At 41.6% G+C, this 16,560-nt stretch overlaps 1 protein-coding gene across 1 annotated transcript in view; it reads left to right on the top strand.

The window, feature by feature from the left end:
- The window catches only part of LOC124612502 (WD repeat-containing protein 44), a 151,838-nt gene that overhangs the window by 28,134 nt on the left and 107,144 nt on the right, over positions 1 to 16,560 (top strand). The window contains exon 3 of the mRNA XM_047140747.1: positions 10,895 to 11,162. Within this exon, the coding sequence (XP_046996703.1) occupies positions 10,895 to 11,162 (268 nt within the window). The remainder of the gene's footprint in view (positions 1 to 10,894; positions 11,163 to 16,560) is intronic.

Here is a 16,560-nt window from a genome sequence, read left to right as displayed (position 1 = left end):
TTTGGTGTAATGAAGACAGTCTGTTATATGACATATAGTTGCGCCATCATCTCGTAAACATCAAATCAGCAGGTGTAGCAGTGGGTTGTTGCTCCAAATAACGTAGCATGAGGTCAAGGGCTTCTGCTGCATCACTTTGTGGCACCAGCTTTCCTTTTTGTCACTTTCAGGCTCATTGTCACTTCCGTCACTTCCTGGTCTTAAGTCACAGCAGCAACTAAATCAGCATCAGTAAGTTTCTCCACACACACACACACACACACACACACACACACACACACACCATCCACTGCCATCCACTCACCCACGTCTCCTTCACTAGCTTCTTTACATCCAGGGATGTCTGTATCATTTGTTGTAGATTTTCCAACTATGTTGTCCTGAAATTCAAGAGATGTCCACAGTTATCTCCACGATTTTCTCAGAGTATTTTCTGAAATATTCTGCCATTCCTCTGCGGCCCAATAAACAACATCCTTCACATTGGTCTTTTTTTATTTTGTCCACTAAAGGAATGCTATCATCTTGGATCAGCATTCTTAAAACTTGTTTTAATGTTTGCAGTACGCCCTGGTCCATCAGCTGTAGAAGTGGTGTAACATTCAGTGGCAAAAAATTCACCACAATTTCTCCATCACATAATTCTTCAGTGCTGGGGTGAGATGGTGCTTTATCAATCGAAAGGATTGAACAGGGAGACAAATTATTTTCCTTAGAAAACTGTCGAACAGAGGGAAGAAACTGGCTGTGAAACCATTCTTTAAACAGCTTACCATCCATGCTTTTTTCTGGTTGCGATAATATACAGGCAGGGACTTCATGTTGCAGTTTTTAAAAGCTCTGGGCCTAGCAGATTTGCCAATCAGCATTAAAGGCAGCTAGTGATTACCAGCAGCGTTGCTGCACGCGAATAAAGTCACATGATCTTTGCACATTTTAAAACAAGGAGCATGGTCTTCTGCTTTTGATGTCAGGCTTTTTGTTTGCAATGCCCTAAAATTAAGGCCAGTCTCGTCAGCATTATAAATCTGTTGGGGAGAATACCTTCCCTCTCTTATCATTTTTTTCAAACACACCCAAGTATTCCTTCACTGCATCACGGTCAGAAGAACTCTTCTCTCCAGTAATTGTTAGCTGATGGATTCCATGATGTTTTTTGAATCTGTCCAACCAGTCCTTACTCGCACTAAGACTCATCACCATTCATTGACTTGTTCAGGTAAACCGCCTTCTCCTGAACCTGTGCTCCACTCAGAGGAGTTCCCCTTTCTGTTTCCTGCATAAACCAAAGGAAAAGAGCTTCATCCACTTTATCGTACTGGGACCGTTTCAAAGTCTGCTGAATTTTGAGTGTTTTCTCGAAGATATTGCACAGGACTGTTCAAGCTTCACTCGGTTCTTTTTCCAACACCAAGTTCCATTGCCAGTTTAGACACATTCTCACCATTGTTTATCTGCTTCAGTTTTTCTTTCAGCGTTAAAGTTGTATGTTTCTGTTTACTCATGATGAAAATACGTACATCACTACACCTAAACGAATACAGTACAACTGTTATGCGTGCCAGCAATCGATAACTAACATAACCAAGTGCTTTGTGAGCCAACTTGCAGTGCCCTGACCTCAGACACTACAAAGGTCCCGACAGTGCACAACAACAAGGGCAAGGAGTGAGAGTGAGCCATTGTTCCCATTTGTTACCATGGTGTACCTACTTATTTGCTTGGTATACTTCATTCTAGAAACTTGTCGCCGCAATTACGGCTAATCCAAACAAATCTGTAATACGAACAAGGTCCGGTCCCAATTAGTTCGGATTACCGGGACTCTACTGTATTGGTAATATTGCTATAGTCACAATTCTGGCCGGTATGTACTGTCGTAGCCTGTGATGTGAACCATACCCTCTACATGATTGAATTGACAACGCTAAACTGGAGTGTAACTTAGGGACTGAGTCTCCGGTCAGTGGTGGTGGCCTAAATACATGCTTTTGAGAAGACGTTGGCAGCATATTGTTTATTGGTGTATTATCTCTCTCATGATAGATGCACTGGACCAGGCACCTACTTTCGATATTCGTGTTAGGTCTTTGCGGCGCATTTGATCCAGTACCTACTATCAATCTTCGCACTACGTGTTTGCCAATCAGGGTGCTTGCGACAGCTTGCACCAGCACATTCCTCCCCCTGATATGCCGAACCGTTGATGTATAGGGAGGATGCAAATGACAGCGGTGGAGGGGGAGAAGGCAGGACACTGGATGTAGAGATGAGCTGAGAGCCATGGCTGTAGAGGATAACGTACTCTCGACCATACCCCACCATCTGGCTTGTGAGGTAACAGGAACATCCCCCGGAAAACTGTTGCCAGGACACATGTTGAGGCCTGAGGGCGTGTCCTGGGGCGATGATGGCAGCAGAGACAACAGGTCCATAGCCATCAGGTCGGCGAGTGAGGATGATGGGGGAGAGGGTGCATCTGCTCATCCTTAGATCTCATGATGGCATCAGAGGTTGGCTGCAAAGACTGCACAGTCCCATGAGGCCTTGAATCTGTGGGAAGAAAAACATCAGAATCATTGGGCAAAGGACTCCCACGAATTTGGTTCTGGTGGCAGCACTGCAAACCATCAGGACCTGCAATTAAGTAGATAAAAGAGCCAATGCATTCCTGGATCACACTTCTCACTGTTGTTGTAAACAAGATCGCATAACGCAAAGCAATACTTGCGGACCATTGATGGCACTGGTGTACAACCTGAAATGACAATATCGTCAAGGTAGATTGAGCAGAACGGCACTTTTGCAGTCAGCTGTTTCAAGTAATGTTGAAAAATGGCGGGTGCAGAAGCACAGCCGAAGGGCAGATGCAAATACTTGAACAGTGCTAAATGTGTATTTATAACAAACACTTTTTGTAATACTTCATCCAATGGAATTTGCAAGTAGGCATCACCCAAATCTATCTTAGGAAAGTAACATCCTGTGCCAAGCCCGTCCATGAGTTCCTCAGGGCATGGTAATGGATAAGTGTCAACTACTGTCTGTGAGTTGACTGTAGATTTGAAGTCAACACAAATGTGAATGCGACCTTCGCATAGGCAACAAAACAAGAGGACTTGCCCATTGACTAGCTTAAATGGGAGCCATTATCTTGCTAACTTAGGCTGTGCATTGTCTTTCAATGTAACATGTGCTACAAAGTTATTAGCTTTTCCCATTCATTCTGAAAATAGCTCAGGAAGTTCTTGAAGCAAGCTAGCTGCCCTGTGTTTTGGAGTAAAAGCCGATACTGAAAGTACATTGTCATGGATGCTGAGTTCAAACAAATCAAAAGCATCTAAACTGAATATGTTCTTCAACACAGTAAAAGTCAAATTTGTAAGTGCCAGGCAAACTACACTGTCCAAGCACTGGAATTTCCTGTCCGTTGTAAGCAGTGAGGTGCGTGCTAGATTTAGAATGGCATGGTGAGTCTAACTGTTTGTACATGGTGTGATTAAGCAAAGTTACTGAGACACCTGTGTCTCACTGAAATTTCACACGACGGCCAGCAATTCGTAATGAGACAAATAGTTTGTTAGAATGTCGTCGCATAGCACTAGGGCGAGGAGGAGGCACAACCTTAATCACACTTTTGTCAGAACCTGTTCTCAGTTGTGAAAACACAATGTTCACTGCATATTCATGAGCGTGTTGTTTCTGGGAGTGGACAAAATTGGCAGTTTTGTGCCTTTGCAAACAAAGTGCTTGGACGTGGCCTTTTTTTCCCCACACTTACTACATGTTGCTTTACATGATGGGTAATCCAGTCTCTTGTGGTGTGCAAAACATCTCGGGCAAGACATCACTAAATTCACAGGTCCATTTACATGTCTACTTGGCTGTCCACGAGGCTGTGTACGTGCTCATTGTTGTAGCCACTCGGGGCGCTCGCGAGCAGGGGGTGACTCGACCCGACAAATCGAGGCCTGGCCAAACATATCGTCCACTATGGCACTCAAATCGTATTGCTCTAAAAGATATGCAATACTTGGAGAAGTGATGGATCAGAGTACGTAAGGATCTGTTCCCTTATTCTACTATCTGGGACACTGAATGTTATTGCATTGCGTATCATGAGATCAATGTGAAAGTTGCCACAACTACACTTAAATTTATACTTCCTAGTGATGCCCGTTAGTTTGTTGTACCATTGGTGGTGCATCTGTTCTGGCTTTTTCTGCTAGCGAAAGAACTGTTATCTAGCTGCAGCTACTTGGACTTGGTGGCCATAGTATTGAGGTAATGCATCAATTACTTGGCCATAGCTTAGTTTGGTGGGAGATGCGGATGGTAATAGTTTTTGTATTAACCTGAACACTGAGGACCCCACAATCAAAAGGAAGTATTGTAACTTTACAGTACCTTGAACATGATGAAATTAACAATGTACTTGGAACTGAGTCAGGTATTCAATCCATTTCTCTTCTGTATCCTTAAATTGCTGGAACATAGGTGTACTGCTCGGCGGGAATTGTTGGGCTGGTTGTTTCGTTGGTTGTGCAGCTTATGCAGCCACTATCAGAAGGGTAGCAATTTATTGCTTATGAAACTGAGAAACTTGCGTTAGATCCATCACATTGGCCATCTGCGGCTGAGGCGGGGGTCGGGGTGGAGGGAGCAGGGAATTCATGGTTTACATAAATATGTTATAGTAAGAAGCAAGTAAAGCCTCTGAAAAGAGAAATTTGGTTAGTTCTGTGGTTCCCCTCCTGGAATTAGCAAATAGAAGAACACGATCACCTCTCCAATCTAAAACACAAGAGAAGCAAGCAAAATCTTCAGCCAAGTTGATTATCTTTGATTGCCCCTGAATTATCCTCCTTGCCACTGTAGTATCCTCGTCACCACTGTAGAGTCTTGTACTGTAGGAGGCAAGGGAGAGGACGTTGTTATGGGTGGCCTGTATCCTCTTTTTACTACACAAATGCACACATGGATTAATGCAGTTCTATGTACACGAACAGATAACTCCTACTTAACTTGAATAGAGTCCACAAGTTGTGGTACAAGCTCATCAATAATAGTCCTCTTGCAAACAGTATTGGTGATCTTACTATAGTCTCAATTCTCGTCACTATATACCGTCGTAGCTTGTGATGTGAATCATACCTGCTCCGCAATTGAACTGGCAGATGCCAGACTGGTGTGTGAGTTAGTGACTTGAGTCTCCTGTCAGCGGTGGCAGGCTAAATATATGCTGTCGAGAGGGCATTGGCTACGTGTTGTTCGTCGGTGTGTCTCTGGCCTCTCTCGTGAGGCGCACTTGATCCAGCACCTACTATCGATCTTCAAGCTACATCTTTGGCGACTGGTGTGCTGGCGACAGCTTACGCTAACACAGTCCTCCAGGTGAATTCAACAAATGTTGATGGATGGCCACAAGGCTGCACATGTGATATGTTGGCGGGCTGTGTCGGCACGTGATGATGGCGTGACTGGGACTTCCTTTTCATTGATTGTGACAATGAATATGAGAAGTGATTGTTGTTTTTTCAGCCTTGCCCATTCATTAGCTGTGCCAGTATTGCATCAGCAATTTTCCAGTGATCTAATGAGACTCCTAAAGAAGCATGACCAGTGGCTATGGAATCAGGATGTTGACATTGTGAAAAATGTGTACAGTTCAGAGAAATTTTTTTGAGAAGTGACACAGGTTTCACAGTTTTTGTGCAATTAGTTTGTGAGGAAAAAATAGGTGGTGTCCTAAGTTGAATGCACCTCATATTTTAGAATCTTTGTGTTTTGCCTATACTCGAACACATGACTGTCCTCAGTCAGCTCTAACTCTTGCAGCTAATAACCTTTCATTTATATAGTTATATATGTTTCTTTCTCCATTATGATTATCTGTTCCACTCAGTGTTCATTGTGTTTGACTCCACTATAGTTTACGGTGTAATTATTTAAATATTTTGTTCCTCTCAGTTAAGTTCTTTGTTTTTGTTATTATGGCAATATTTATATTTCCTTGTTTCAAATTCTCTATGAGCTCTGATTCCCTTGTATTGAAACCTCTTCTTATATTCCTGGTCGTAAAATATCTATAACGCCAACTTGTTATTTCCTGGTGTGTGTGTGTGTGTGTGTGTGTGTGTGTGTGTGTACACAGGGTATAATGGGTATAAATGCAGATACTTTATTGGTGACTGAGGACAGTGTACTGAACAACATTACATCAGTATTTACAACATTTGCAGACTAATAATTATAGCTGTTAGGAGTTGTATGTTTTCAGGCTGGTTAGTACCTCCAGGAACATGTGGCAAGAGTAAGCTGTTAATGCTTGGTTTCCCCTGGGCAGCAGATCAAGTGTTAAAGTGTGGACGAGTGGACGCAAAACAGTTTATCCATACTGACAGGCATAGTCCACTTAGTGATGCAGTAACTACCATACAGAAAACTAGGCCCATTCATGTGCACCTCCATGGTGTACACCAAGGCCGCAGATTCTACTGGACCTTTCGCATGGCCCTAAAGACTCTGTTAACCGTGCTGCTCTCTGCTATCACTTCCTCTCGATTCTCGACATGTATGTGGGCCATGAAGTGGTTTACACTGCCGGCTCGATGGCTGATTGTCACGTAGGCTTTGCATATGTGCATGGAGGACATATTGGACAGCACTCCTTGCCAGATGGCTGCAGTGTTCTCTCTGCAGGGCTGGCGGCCATATCTCGTGCTCTTGAGCACATCTGCTCAGGACGTAGTGTCCATTCAGGAGTCCATCTATGCCCTGGAATGGTCCCATCGTTCAGTGGTGTTTGTGTGGACCCCAGGACACGTCGGAATCCCAGACAACAAACTTGGTGACAGGCTGGCCAAACCCCACGGGAACTGCTTCTGGAGATGGGCATCTCTGAAACTGACCTGCATTCTGTCTTATGCTGCAGGGTTTTTCAGCTTTTGGAGACAGTATGGCATAACAGTACGCACAACAAACAGTGTGACATTAAGGAGACTAGGAATATGTGGAAATCTTCCATGCAGTCCTCTTGCAGGGAATCAGTTGTCCTCTGCTGGCCCCGCATTGGCCATACATGGCTAATGCATGGTTACCTCCTCCGTCGCGAGGACCCACCTTGGTGTCGCTTTAGCTCACAAATGACTGTCGTCCACCTCTTGCTGGACTGTCCACTTTTAGCCACTCTGCAGCAGACTTTTAACTTTCCCAGCACTCTACCTTTAGTGTTAGGCAACAATGCCTCAACAGCAGCTTTAGATTTACATTTTATTTGTGAGGATGGGTTTTATCATTTGATCTAAGTTTTAGTGCATATCCTTTGTCCCTCTGTGTCCTCCACCCTAGTGCTTTTAGGGTGGAGGTTTTAATGTGTTGCAGAGTGGCTGACTTCTCCCTTTTATTCTCATGGTCAGCGAGCCATGGAAATCTTCTCTCTTGTTTTGATCTCTTCTACATGTTTCTTGCGTTTCTGTGGTTTTGTTTTCTGCTTTTGTCCGTTGTAGTGTTTGTTGCCCTTCTATCATTCTTGTGATTTTCTCCTCTCCCTCTTTCAGTTTCTTTGACTCTTGAGATTCATATCGAACTGAGAGGAGTAAGCTTAGATTCTGAGCATTACCTCTCCCTTGTCAAGACTAACATGCAACCCTTGAGAAGAACACCAAACCCCCAAGGTAGCCGTAAGATACCCAGAGTCAACACTGTTTGACTGTGCGATGAAGATTGTGACTTCCATGGTACTCTAAGAAAGAATACACAGAATGAAGGGTGGTCTTCCCTACAAAAGGCTTTATTGGATTCTGCCCAAAAAAACTATCCCTGCCTGAGTCAATAAAGACAGACACCTCTGGTGGACTACAGAGTGCAGTTAGGCCATAGAAGAAATGCATAACAGTTTCATTATGTGGAACAAGTGTAAGAATGAATCCAATCATGAAACCATCATACAAAGAAAAATTACAGCCAACACCATCTGCAGAGCAAAGAGGAATTACCTCAGGATCTTGCTGCAAGAGACAGAAGAGAAACAGCTCAAGAGACCTGTGCAAAGGACGCTGAAGAAGCAGAAGATCTAGTTCACCTCTCCTGCCCTACTTCTCCATGGGCCAGATAGGAAGCTCTAACTGAACCAAAGGACTGCACATACTTGATGACTATTTCTAGGAGTTCCTCAACACAGAGGAATCTAAAGACAGACTTACCTTCCATCAACAGTCCACCAGGAACCCTGATTATCAACCGCCCACCAGAGAAGAAACACAGGATATCATCAAAGGTCTCAAGAATAACAAGTTCTCACAAGAAGAGGTCCCCAATGGTGGGATCAATTTTTTTGAAACCATCTATGTGGTGATGTAGGTTAAGGTCCACAGTATCACACCTTGCATCCATTCGACTTGGTGGGCCCTTGTTTGCGAGTAATTGTGCCCTAAGGGCATTGGAATTCTTTCACATCTCTGCCTACCATCTGAGAACAAGAATTGACTCACTGCAGCATTCTGTATCACACCACACCATCCCATCTGTTGGAGACTAGCAACAGCTGGACTAGGGAATTATCATGCTGTGCATAGGCAGCTGTTAAAACCATGACACAGTGGCTGCATTCAGAATGGTACTGTGACCAGGAATCATGGACTACTGATGAATGGTGTCACATAATCCTCAGCAGTGTACTGTTGTTTTACTACCTGGATGACCACATGACGACAACCTGGGAAGAGGCCATATTCTCCCAATATTTTGGAGAGGGACAGCAGTTGTACTCCTGTTGTCATGGTATGATGAGCCATCAGGTATGACTTACGATCATAGGTGGTTATGATTGAGGGAACTCTGATGGCAGAATGATACATCAGACATCGTGTGTGCCCATGGGTTGGCTCTGATGTGAGAGTATCGTAGTGCCATTTTTGTCATGCTAATCATTATCATGAGTGCGTTGGCCAATTTCTAAGTGTTGGGTCAAGGATGTTTTGGTACACTGCAATCTCATGAGTGAGAGTTTTGGATGAACACATTCAATATAACCATTATTTTTACTACTGTTTTCTTCATCTTTTTTATATACTATTTCACCTTGTTCTTTTGATTTCTTCTCCCCATCATACCTTTAGAAGTATTGTAAATTTTCACAAATGCTGACTTCATCACATTAATGTAGATTCATGAGCGGCGCAGAATAAATCTTTCTGTCTTCAACAGAGTGTACACTGTCGGAACATTACAGCAGACTGACTAAAACTGTTGTGTTGCACTGGAACTCCAAGCCAGACCCTTGACTTTTTCAGGCAGTACTCTCACCAACTAAGCACCCAGGCACACCTTAGGGTCCACAGCTTCAGTCTGTCAGTACTTTTCCTCCGTTTTCCTGATCTCAGAGAATCTGCATTAAAGCTCTGTTTTGATATGCAGCTTTGTTCACATACAGGTAGTTTTGTATCTTGGATAATATTCTAACCATGCCAAATAGTTGCTGATGTGATCCTTGAGATAAGATATGTTAATCATAGAAGTCATGGTTCTAAATTCTTCATTAAATTACGTACATGGGAGTGGGTGTTGAGGGTTGACTACATAGAACTATATCACCTTCATGCCCACAGTACTAATGGGAGGAGTTGTGTAGCATCAGGCATGTTTACATTACTCCAGTCATCTCTCTCTGCATTCTCAGTTGTCCTTTGTTTCACCCACGAGTTCTGCTGCCGAGGCACCTTCCATTGTACCTGATGTTGTGCATCTGCCCTCGCCGCAGGGTGAGTGGCATTTGGTGTAGCATTCTAGTCACTTGACGTGGAGGGCCGATATGGAGGCTAGCCATCTGCCTTGTCTATTCGTTCTGTGAGTGGACAGGTGATCATTCCTTCAGCAGGATTCAAGACTGACTGCCAGCTGGACTGTATCAGAAACATCAACACTTTCATCAAGTGCTGAACTTTAAAATACATAGTCCTTTAATTGTGCTTTGAGTGCAATTTCAATTTCATTTACCATGTTGTCAAATGATTATGCTGTGGTTTGATGTGAGAAGCTTGTAGTTTTCACTGATGATGTTTGTTCTTGAACTGCTGCTGATGCAAATATTTCCCAAAATTATTTGACGAATTCCCCATCAGACAAAATTTTCCTTCTTGGGCAATAGCTTCTGCTATCTTAAAGCTTAGTTTTGTTAAAGTTTTGAGTTTTCTTTTGGTATTTTAAACGTGACCTGCTCTGACAGCACAGAGAGAGTTTGACTGAGTGACTGAGCTGAGCTGGTGAGAACATCATTATCCGTCCCTCCGTCCCCGTGCCTGTGCCCATGCGTGAGTCACTGGTGGGGAAATGCGTGCCCAGTAGCAGAAATGAAAGAGGACAGCTGGTAGGGTAGCAGATAGGCAACCACATTTATCGACAAAGAGGGTTAATTTTAAAACATTGTCCACTTACTACTGTGTCTGAGAAAACAACTACTTTGGTAAGCTACTTTGGTAAGCTACTTTGGTAAGCTACTTTGGTAAGCTACTTTGGTAAGCTACTTTGGTAAGCTACTTTGCCGGGCTACTTTGCCGGGCTACTTTGCCGGGCTATGGCAGGTCAGATTTTTTTTGTTCCTGTGGTGGAAAGCTGATCTAGGCAAAGTCCTGTGGTCAGTTTGTGTTTTTTCTGGAACCATATAAAATTTTTGATAGATAGAAACCTTTAATGACTAATTAACTATATGCATTGTTTAATGTTAGTTTCTGTACATATTACTTGAGAAGCTAATGCCTGACACTTAATACCTAAGAGTAGTTCCAGTAAGAATTCCTATGTATTATTTCAAGGTTAAAATCAATAATGAAGTAATTGTTACTGACTCTAATGTTAGGTACAGTAACTATTGCCTTTTATTTGCATATTTTATCAGGATGTTGAAAGGAAAGTGCTTGAAAGCCACCAAGGACGAAAACGCTTTAGAGAACTCCGCCAGAGAATGCAAACTGAAGATGAAGATATTGGGCCGAGCAATACTTCTCCACCAGACAGCCAGACATCATCAATTGAAGGAGTTTTTGCTGTTCCCCCCAAAACTCTTCATCCTTTTCGTATTATAGAGCATGATGCTTTGAGCCTACAAAGCATGACTTCACTGGGACGTGTTGGTCGGATATTGGCTGGCTTTGTTGATGCTACTGGTAAGTTCTAACATACATTCTAGAAGTAGAAAATTGATAGAAGTTAATGCATTTTAACCCTTTTGTTTAGGAAACCAGTTTCAATAAAAAATAGTTGGGTAGATTCTGATGTGTAAATTACTATGTAACACTTTAAACTTACGCAAATTTTGTTCTGTTTAAAATTTAGCTTTGTTCCTATGTGGCAATACCACATGGACAGTGTAATACTTCCTGGAAGACACTCGATGTTTTTATTTACTTCTATGTGCAACCAGTTTTATGAAAGATATAAATATGCTTCTAAGTATAAGGTCTGTTCAAAAAATTCTGGAACATTCATTATTTCTCGCCAATGGTGTGTTGAAGTGAAATGTAGTTGGCATCCCTGCACACACCTGTGCTTAATGTCTAACTGGTGGAAGTGTCATCGTTGTATGCCTGTTAGTTATTGTTCAGTGCTGTATTGAGTAGAATGTTGTCGCATAGTTTGCGAATTCCGGGATGGCAGAGTTAGAGAAAGCAATGCTTATGATTTAAGTTTTGTGTGAAACTCGAGAAAACTTTTACAGATACACACCAAATGATGCAGGAAGCCTACGGTGAAGAGTATTTAAGCCATATTCAGTGCTACAAATGATTCACATGGTTTAAAAATGGCCAGATGGAAGTTAAGGATGACCCTAATTCAGGACGCCCTTTGATCTCTACTGACGACACTCATGTCAGGAATGTCAGTGAAATTGTGCGTACCAATCGAAGACTGACTGTCCAAATGATTGCAGAAGAATGTAACATTTCAGTTGGATCATGTCATGAAATCCTGACACAGCATCCTGGAATGCATTATGTCGCCACCAAGTTCGTCCCAGAGCTCATGAGCAAAGAGCAGAAAAACCTTGATCTTACAAATGAGAATGAGATGTTCCGTAAGAGAATCACAACTGGTGATGAGACATGGGTCTACAGTTATGATGTTGACCAAGGTTCAATCTTCACATTGGGGCAGGAAAGGTTCTCCAAGACCAAAAAAAGCTTGTCAGGTCAGATCAATGTCAAAACCATGGTGATAGTTTTCATTAAATAAAAATACGGCATTTCAGTCTTTGATCGCTATTTTTTACTTTCAATGACTGGTTTCAGGCTAGCTGCCCATCTTCAGATCTATTAGACAAAGTTAAAAATATAATTAACAAGAGAGATACAGTTATTGATAGAAATATCTTAGTTTACAAAAGAAATTTTGGAATGTATTAAATGCCAACATACCATATATTGCATTTACAGAGTAACTTGTCAGTACAGAACTATCGGTTCACTGCCATAACTAAAGTAAATATTAATCTGTTAAAACTTTATATCGCCGTTTTGGAGAAACCTGATTGGTAACAGTAAAAAGTGCTATCTACCTATAAGAGTTGTGCATATGTTATTTTTTCACCGTACATATTAATGGCGAAAATACTTTTTAATAAAACAATTTGTATAGTAATAACATACGAATAATCTTTTTTGAGTGGACCAGGGACCAAAATGTGCGTTTCATTTTCTTTGTATTGATTGGTTGTGGAGAGGAATGTATATAACACCCCGCCAAGTCCTCTTCCGCCGCGCCCAATTCACCTCACCACCAGTACGTTGGGGGCCGCTCTGCTGCAGCTTGTTCTTACCGGAGCGTGCTGTTGCATTCAAGAGTAAGCCTAAAACAGGTCTTTAAAAATCTCATAATAACTCTTGTGAATAAAATCACTTTGCTCATCAAGTAGTAAGTCTGGGTTTTTTCTTTGATGAGCATATACTTCAATCTCTTTGAGCATGTTAAGATAGAGACTTTTTGGAGCTTTATGTAGCGCCTCCATTTGTTCATTTATATTACTCACTTCATGTTTACTATCTTTTACATGAGCTCCAAATGCTGTCCGATTGCTATGACTGCAATGTTCCCTGTATCGAATTTCAAAATTCTGCCCTGTCTGTTCTATATAATAACTGTCACATTGAGCACATTTGATCTTGTGTGCTCCAGAACTGTTATATATATTTTTCCGTTGCTGGTTTATGTCTTAGTCTATGTGTCCTGTATCCATTAGCTGCTGCTACTTGCTTAATAATACCTAGTTCTTTCTGCAACTCTTCTTCCTTTAGTGGCAATCTCAGAGCGATCTCAGAGTTGCAAAAAATAAAAAATAGCGATCAAAGACTGAAATGCCATATTTTTATTTAAAGAACGATTGTGGCAATCCCAATAAGACAATCATGTCTAGTTTTGATAGTTTTCTTTGGCTTTGAAGTATCACTTTGTGCCACAGGGACAAACTGTTAATCGATGGTACTATCAGGGCATGTGACACCTGCAATAAAATGTGAGAAGATAACAACCTGAAATGAAATGTGGCGAAACAATTCATGGCTCTTGCATCATGATAATGCACCTGCACATTCATCCCTGTTGGTCCATGACTATTCCACAAAAAAACAAAATCACTGTGCTTGCTCATCCTCCGTACTCTCCAGACCTGACTCCTGTGGACTTCATTTTATTTCCAAAGTTGAAAACTCTGTTGAAAGGACAAAGATTTTCACCGATAGATGAGATAAAAGAAAATTTGCAGATGGCACTTCACACAATCCAGTAAAGGGTATACCAAGACTGCTTCTGGAAGTGGAAACTGCATTGCGAGCAGTGTACCAAGTTGAGGAGAGTATCTCAGTGGAGACCATGCACAACAAGTAAAAGGTAAGCATAGAAAAATTTTGTGGACAAGTTTGGAATTTTTTGAGCAGACCCCATATGCCACTGAAAAGTTTTGTGTAAGGAATTTTTTTAAATCTAAAGTTTTTCACAATGTTTTAGTTGTACTTTTGAAATTCCAACATGAATGATGATATGAGGTTCAAGAGCAGTTCTTATTTGCAATGAAACATAAATTCACTTTGCTTTTTACAAACTTCATTCTGACTAGCGAGTAGCATGATAGAACCTTGTACCATCTTTTCATATCCATAGTAGACAAATGTCCTGTGCCATCCAGTCGCATGTCTTTTTTGGCCATTACAGCAGCTGGTCCTTTTTTTTCTCATTTGAATTAAAGGAGCTCTCAATAGAACTACTACTAGATCATCTTTGCTTTGCTGCTTGATTTTTCTGTGGAACAATAAGCCCCTACATATGGCTTTCTTTAACTCAGCTAAGGTGAATGTGCTTTTCTGATGCATTCCACTTGCTACTCTGTCAAGACATCAAGCATTCACTATTATCAGATCAAGTGTATGTAATATTTTTGAACACGATTATGTACAAGGCTGTCACTGAATCAACCTACAACTCCCATGAATTGATTATATTCTACAATTTCCCTGGGATGAGTCACCTTGACTGATTTCGCAACTTTTTGTCATAACTTTCTACTTCAGTCACTGTGCTTGCTCCCATAAAGTTGCTGAACATAGTTACAAATCTGTTGTGTAGCTACTTTACAGCAGAATAATGTAAATTTCTTGTGGAAAAGTCTTTCATATTTTACAACCCTTTCAGATCCCTTCATTTTCAAGACACAGTCAAATGTATATTCCTCTAGGTGATTGGGTTGTTGCATAGGCTAAGGGTTCCTCTTTCCTCTAGTTCAGTTTGCAAATCTTCGTGCACCAGAATCAGAGATGGTTTTATTGCACATGATTGTAGTGGCAACTGACCGAATGTTTTATCCTTTTGGGTTAGTTGAAGCTATTAGGTCACCACATATTACTTTACAAGATAACAACTATACCTAAAAACAGTGTATTAATAGACGTGGAAGCTATGCAGCTTATATCCAATGAATATAACTTAACATTTGTGAATTGAAACAGAATACCAATAGTCTAATCAGCAGGTGCTTAAAAAGGTGGATAGTGGTGGGTGGTATCTTACAAATGGTCAGAATTTTAGAACTTTCACCCAATGAATTCCATGACAAAAAGCAGTCATGCATTTCTGGTGCAGATTTAAATTTCCAAAATTTTCATGGGAGAAGTCTTTTTGCACCAGATACTAAACAAGACACAGAGCTTGAAAGAAAGATAAAATTTCTCAGATTATTAAAAAAGCAAAAAGCGCATAGTTAGCATTATAACTAATTTTGCAACATTTTTAGAAGCAAAATGGAGTTGCCTGAACAGTCAATGTTTATCAACCTTAAAGGCTCCACCAAGCAATGAGATTTTCATTTCTGCTTTTATATGACATTTTGGTGACTCAGTGGGCTGGTGTTCTTTGCACACCCAAAGTAGTTGGTACTCTCCAACGATCCACCACCATCTCCCATCACTGCTTGAACCATCATCGAAAATGAGGCTTCTTCACAAACTACTGCGGTCCTATTGCTAGGCCATGGACTTGATACTTCTGCGTGTGTGCCCTACCAAAAATGCTATAAAGCTGAACAGAGGGGTGACTTGCCTCTCCATATTGAGTATTTTGTAAAAACAATTCCCTGTTTCCTTCGATGCAGATTATTTATGCTGAGAGTCGCCCCCCATGAACCATGGACCTTGCCATTGGTGGGGAGGCTTGCGTGCCTCCGTGATACAGATATCCGTACTTTAGGTGCAACCACAATGGAGGGGTATCTGTTGAGAGGCCTGACAAACATGTGGTTCCTGAAGAGGGGCAGCAGCCTTTTCAGTAGTTGCAGGGGCAACAGTCTGGATGGTTGACTGATCTGGCCTTGTAACATAACCAAAACGGCCTTGCTATGCTGGTACTGTGAACAGCTGAAAGCAAGGGGAATTTATGGACGTAATTTTTCCTGAGGGCATGCAGCTTTACTGTATGGTTAAATGATGATGGCGTCCTCTTGGGTAAAATATTCCGGAGGTAAAATAGTCCCCCATTCGGATCTCCGGGCGGGGACTACTCAGGAGGACGTCGTTATCAGGAGAAAAAAAACTGGCGTTATATGGATCAAAGCGCGGAATGTCAGATCCCTTAATCGGGCAGGTAGGTTAGAAAATTTAAAAAGGGAAATGGATAGGTTAAAGTTAGATATAGTGGGAATTAGTGAAGTTCGGTGGCAGGAGGAACAAGACTTTTGGTCAGGCGAATACAGCGTTGTAAATACAAAATCAAATAGGGGTAATGCAGGAGTAGGTTTAATAATGAATACAAAAATAGGAGTGCGGGTAAGCTACTACAAACAGCATAGTGAACGCATTATTGTGGCCAAGATAGACACGAAGCCCACGCCTACCACAGTAGTACAAGTTTACATGCCAACTAGCTCTGCAGATGACGAAGAAATGGAAGAAATGTATGATGAGATAAAAGAAATTATTCAGATAGTGAAGGGAGATGAAAATTTAATGGTCATGGGTGACTGGATTTGGTAGTAGGAAAAGGGAGAGAAGGAAACGTAGTAGGTGAATATGGATTGGGGGGGAA

Source organism: Schistocerca americana, chromosome 1, assembly GCF_021461395.2.
Source record: "Schistocerca americana isolate TAMUIC-IGC-003095 chromosome 1, iqSchAmer2.1, whole genome shotgun sequence".
Taxonomy (NCBI): Eukaryota; Metazoa; Arthropoda; class Insecta; order Orthoptera; family Acrididae; genus Schistocerca; species Schistocerca americana.
This window is presented reverse-complemented; position numbering and strand designations above follow the sequence as displayed.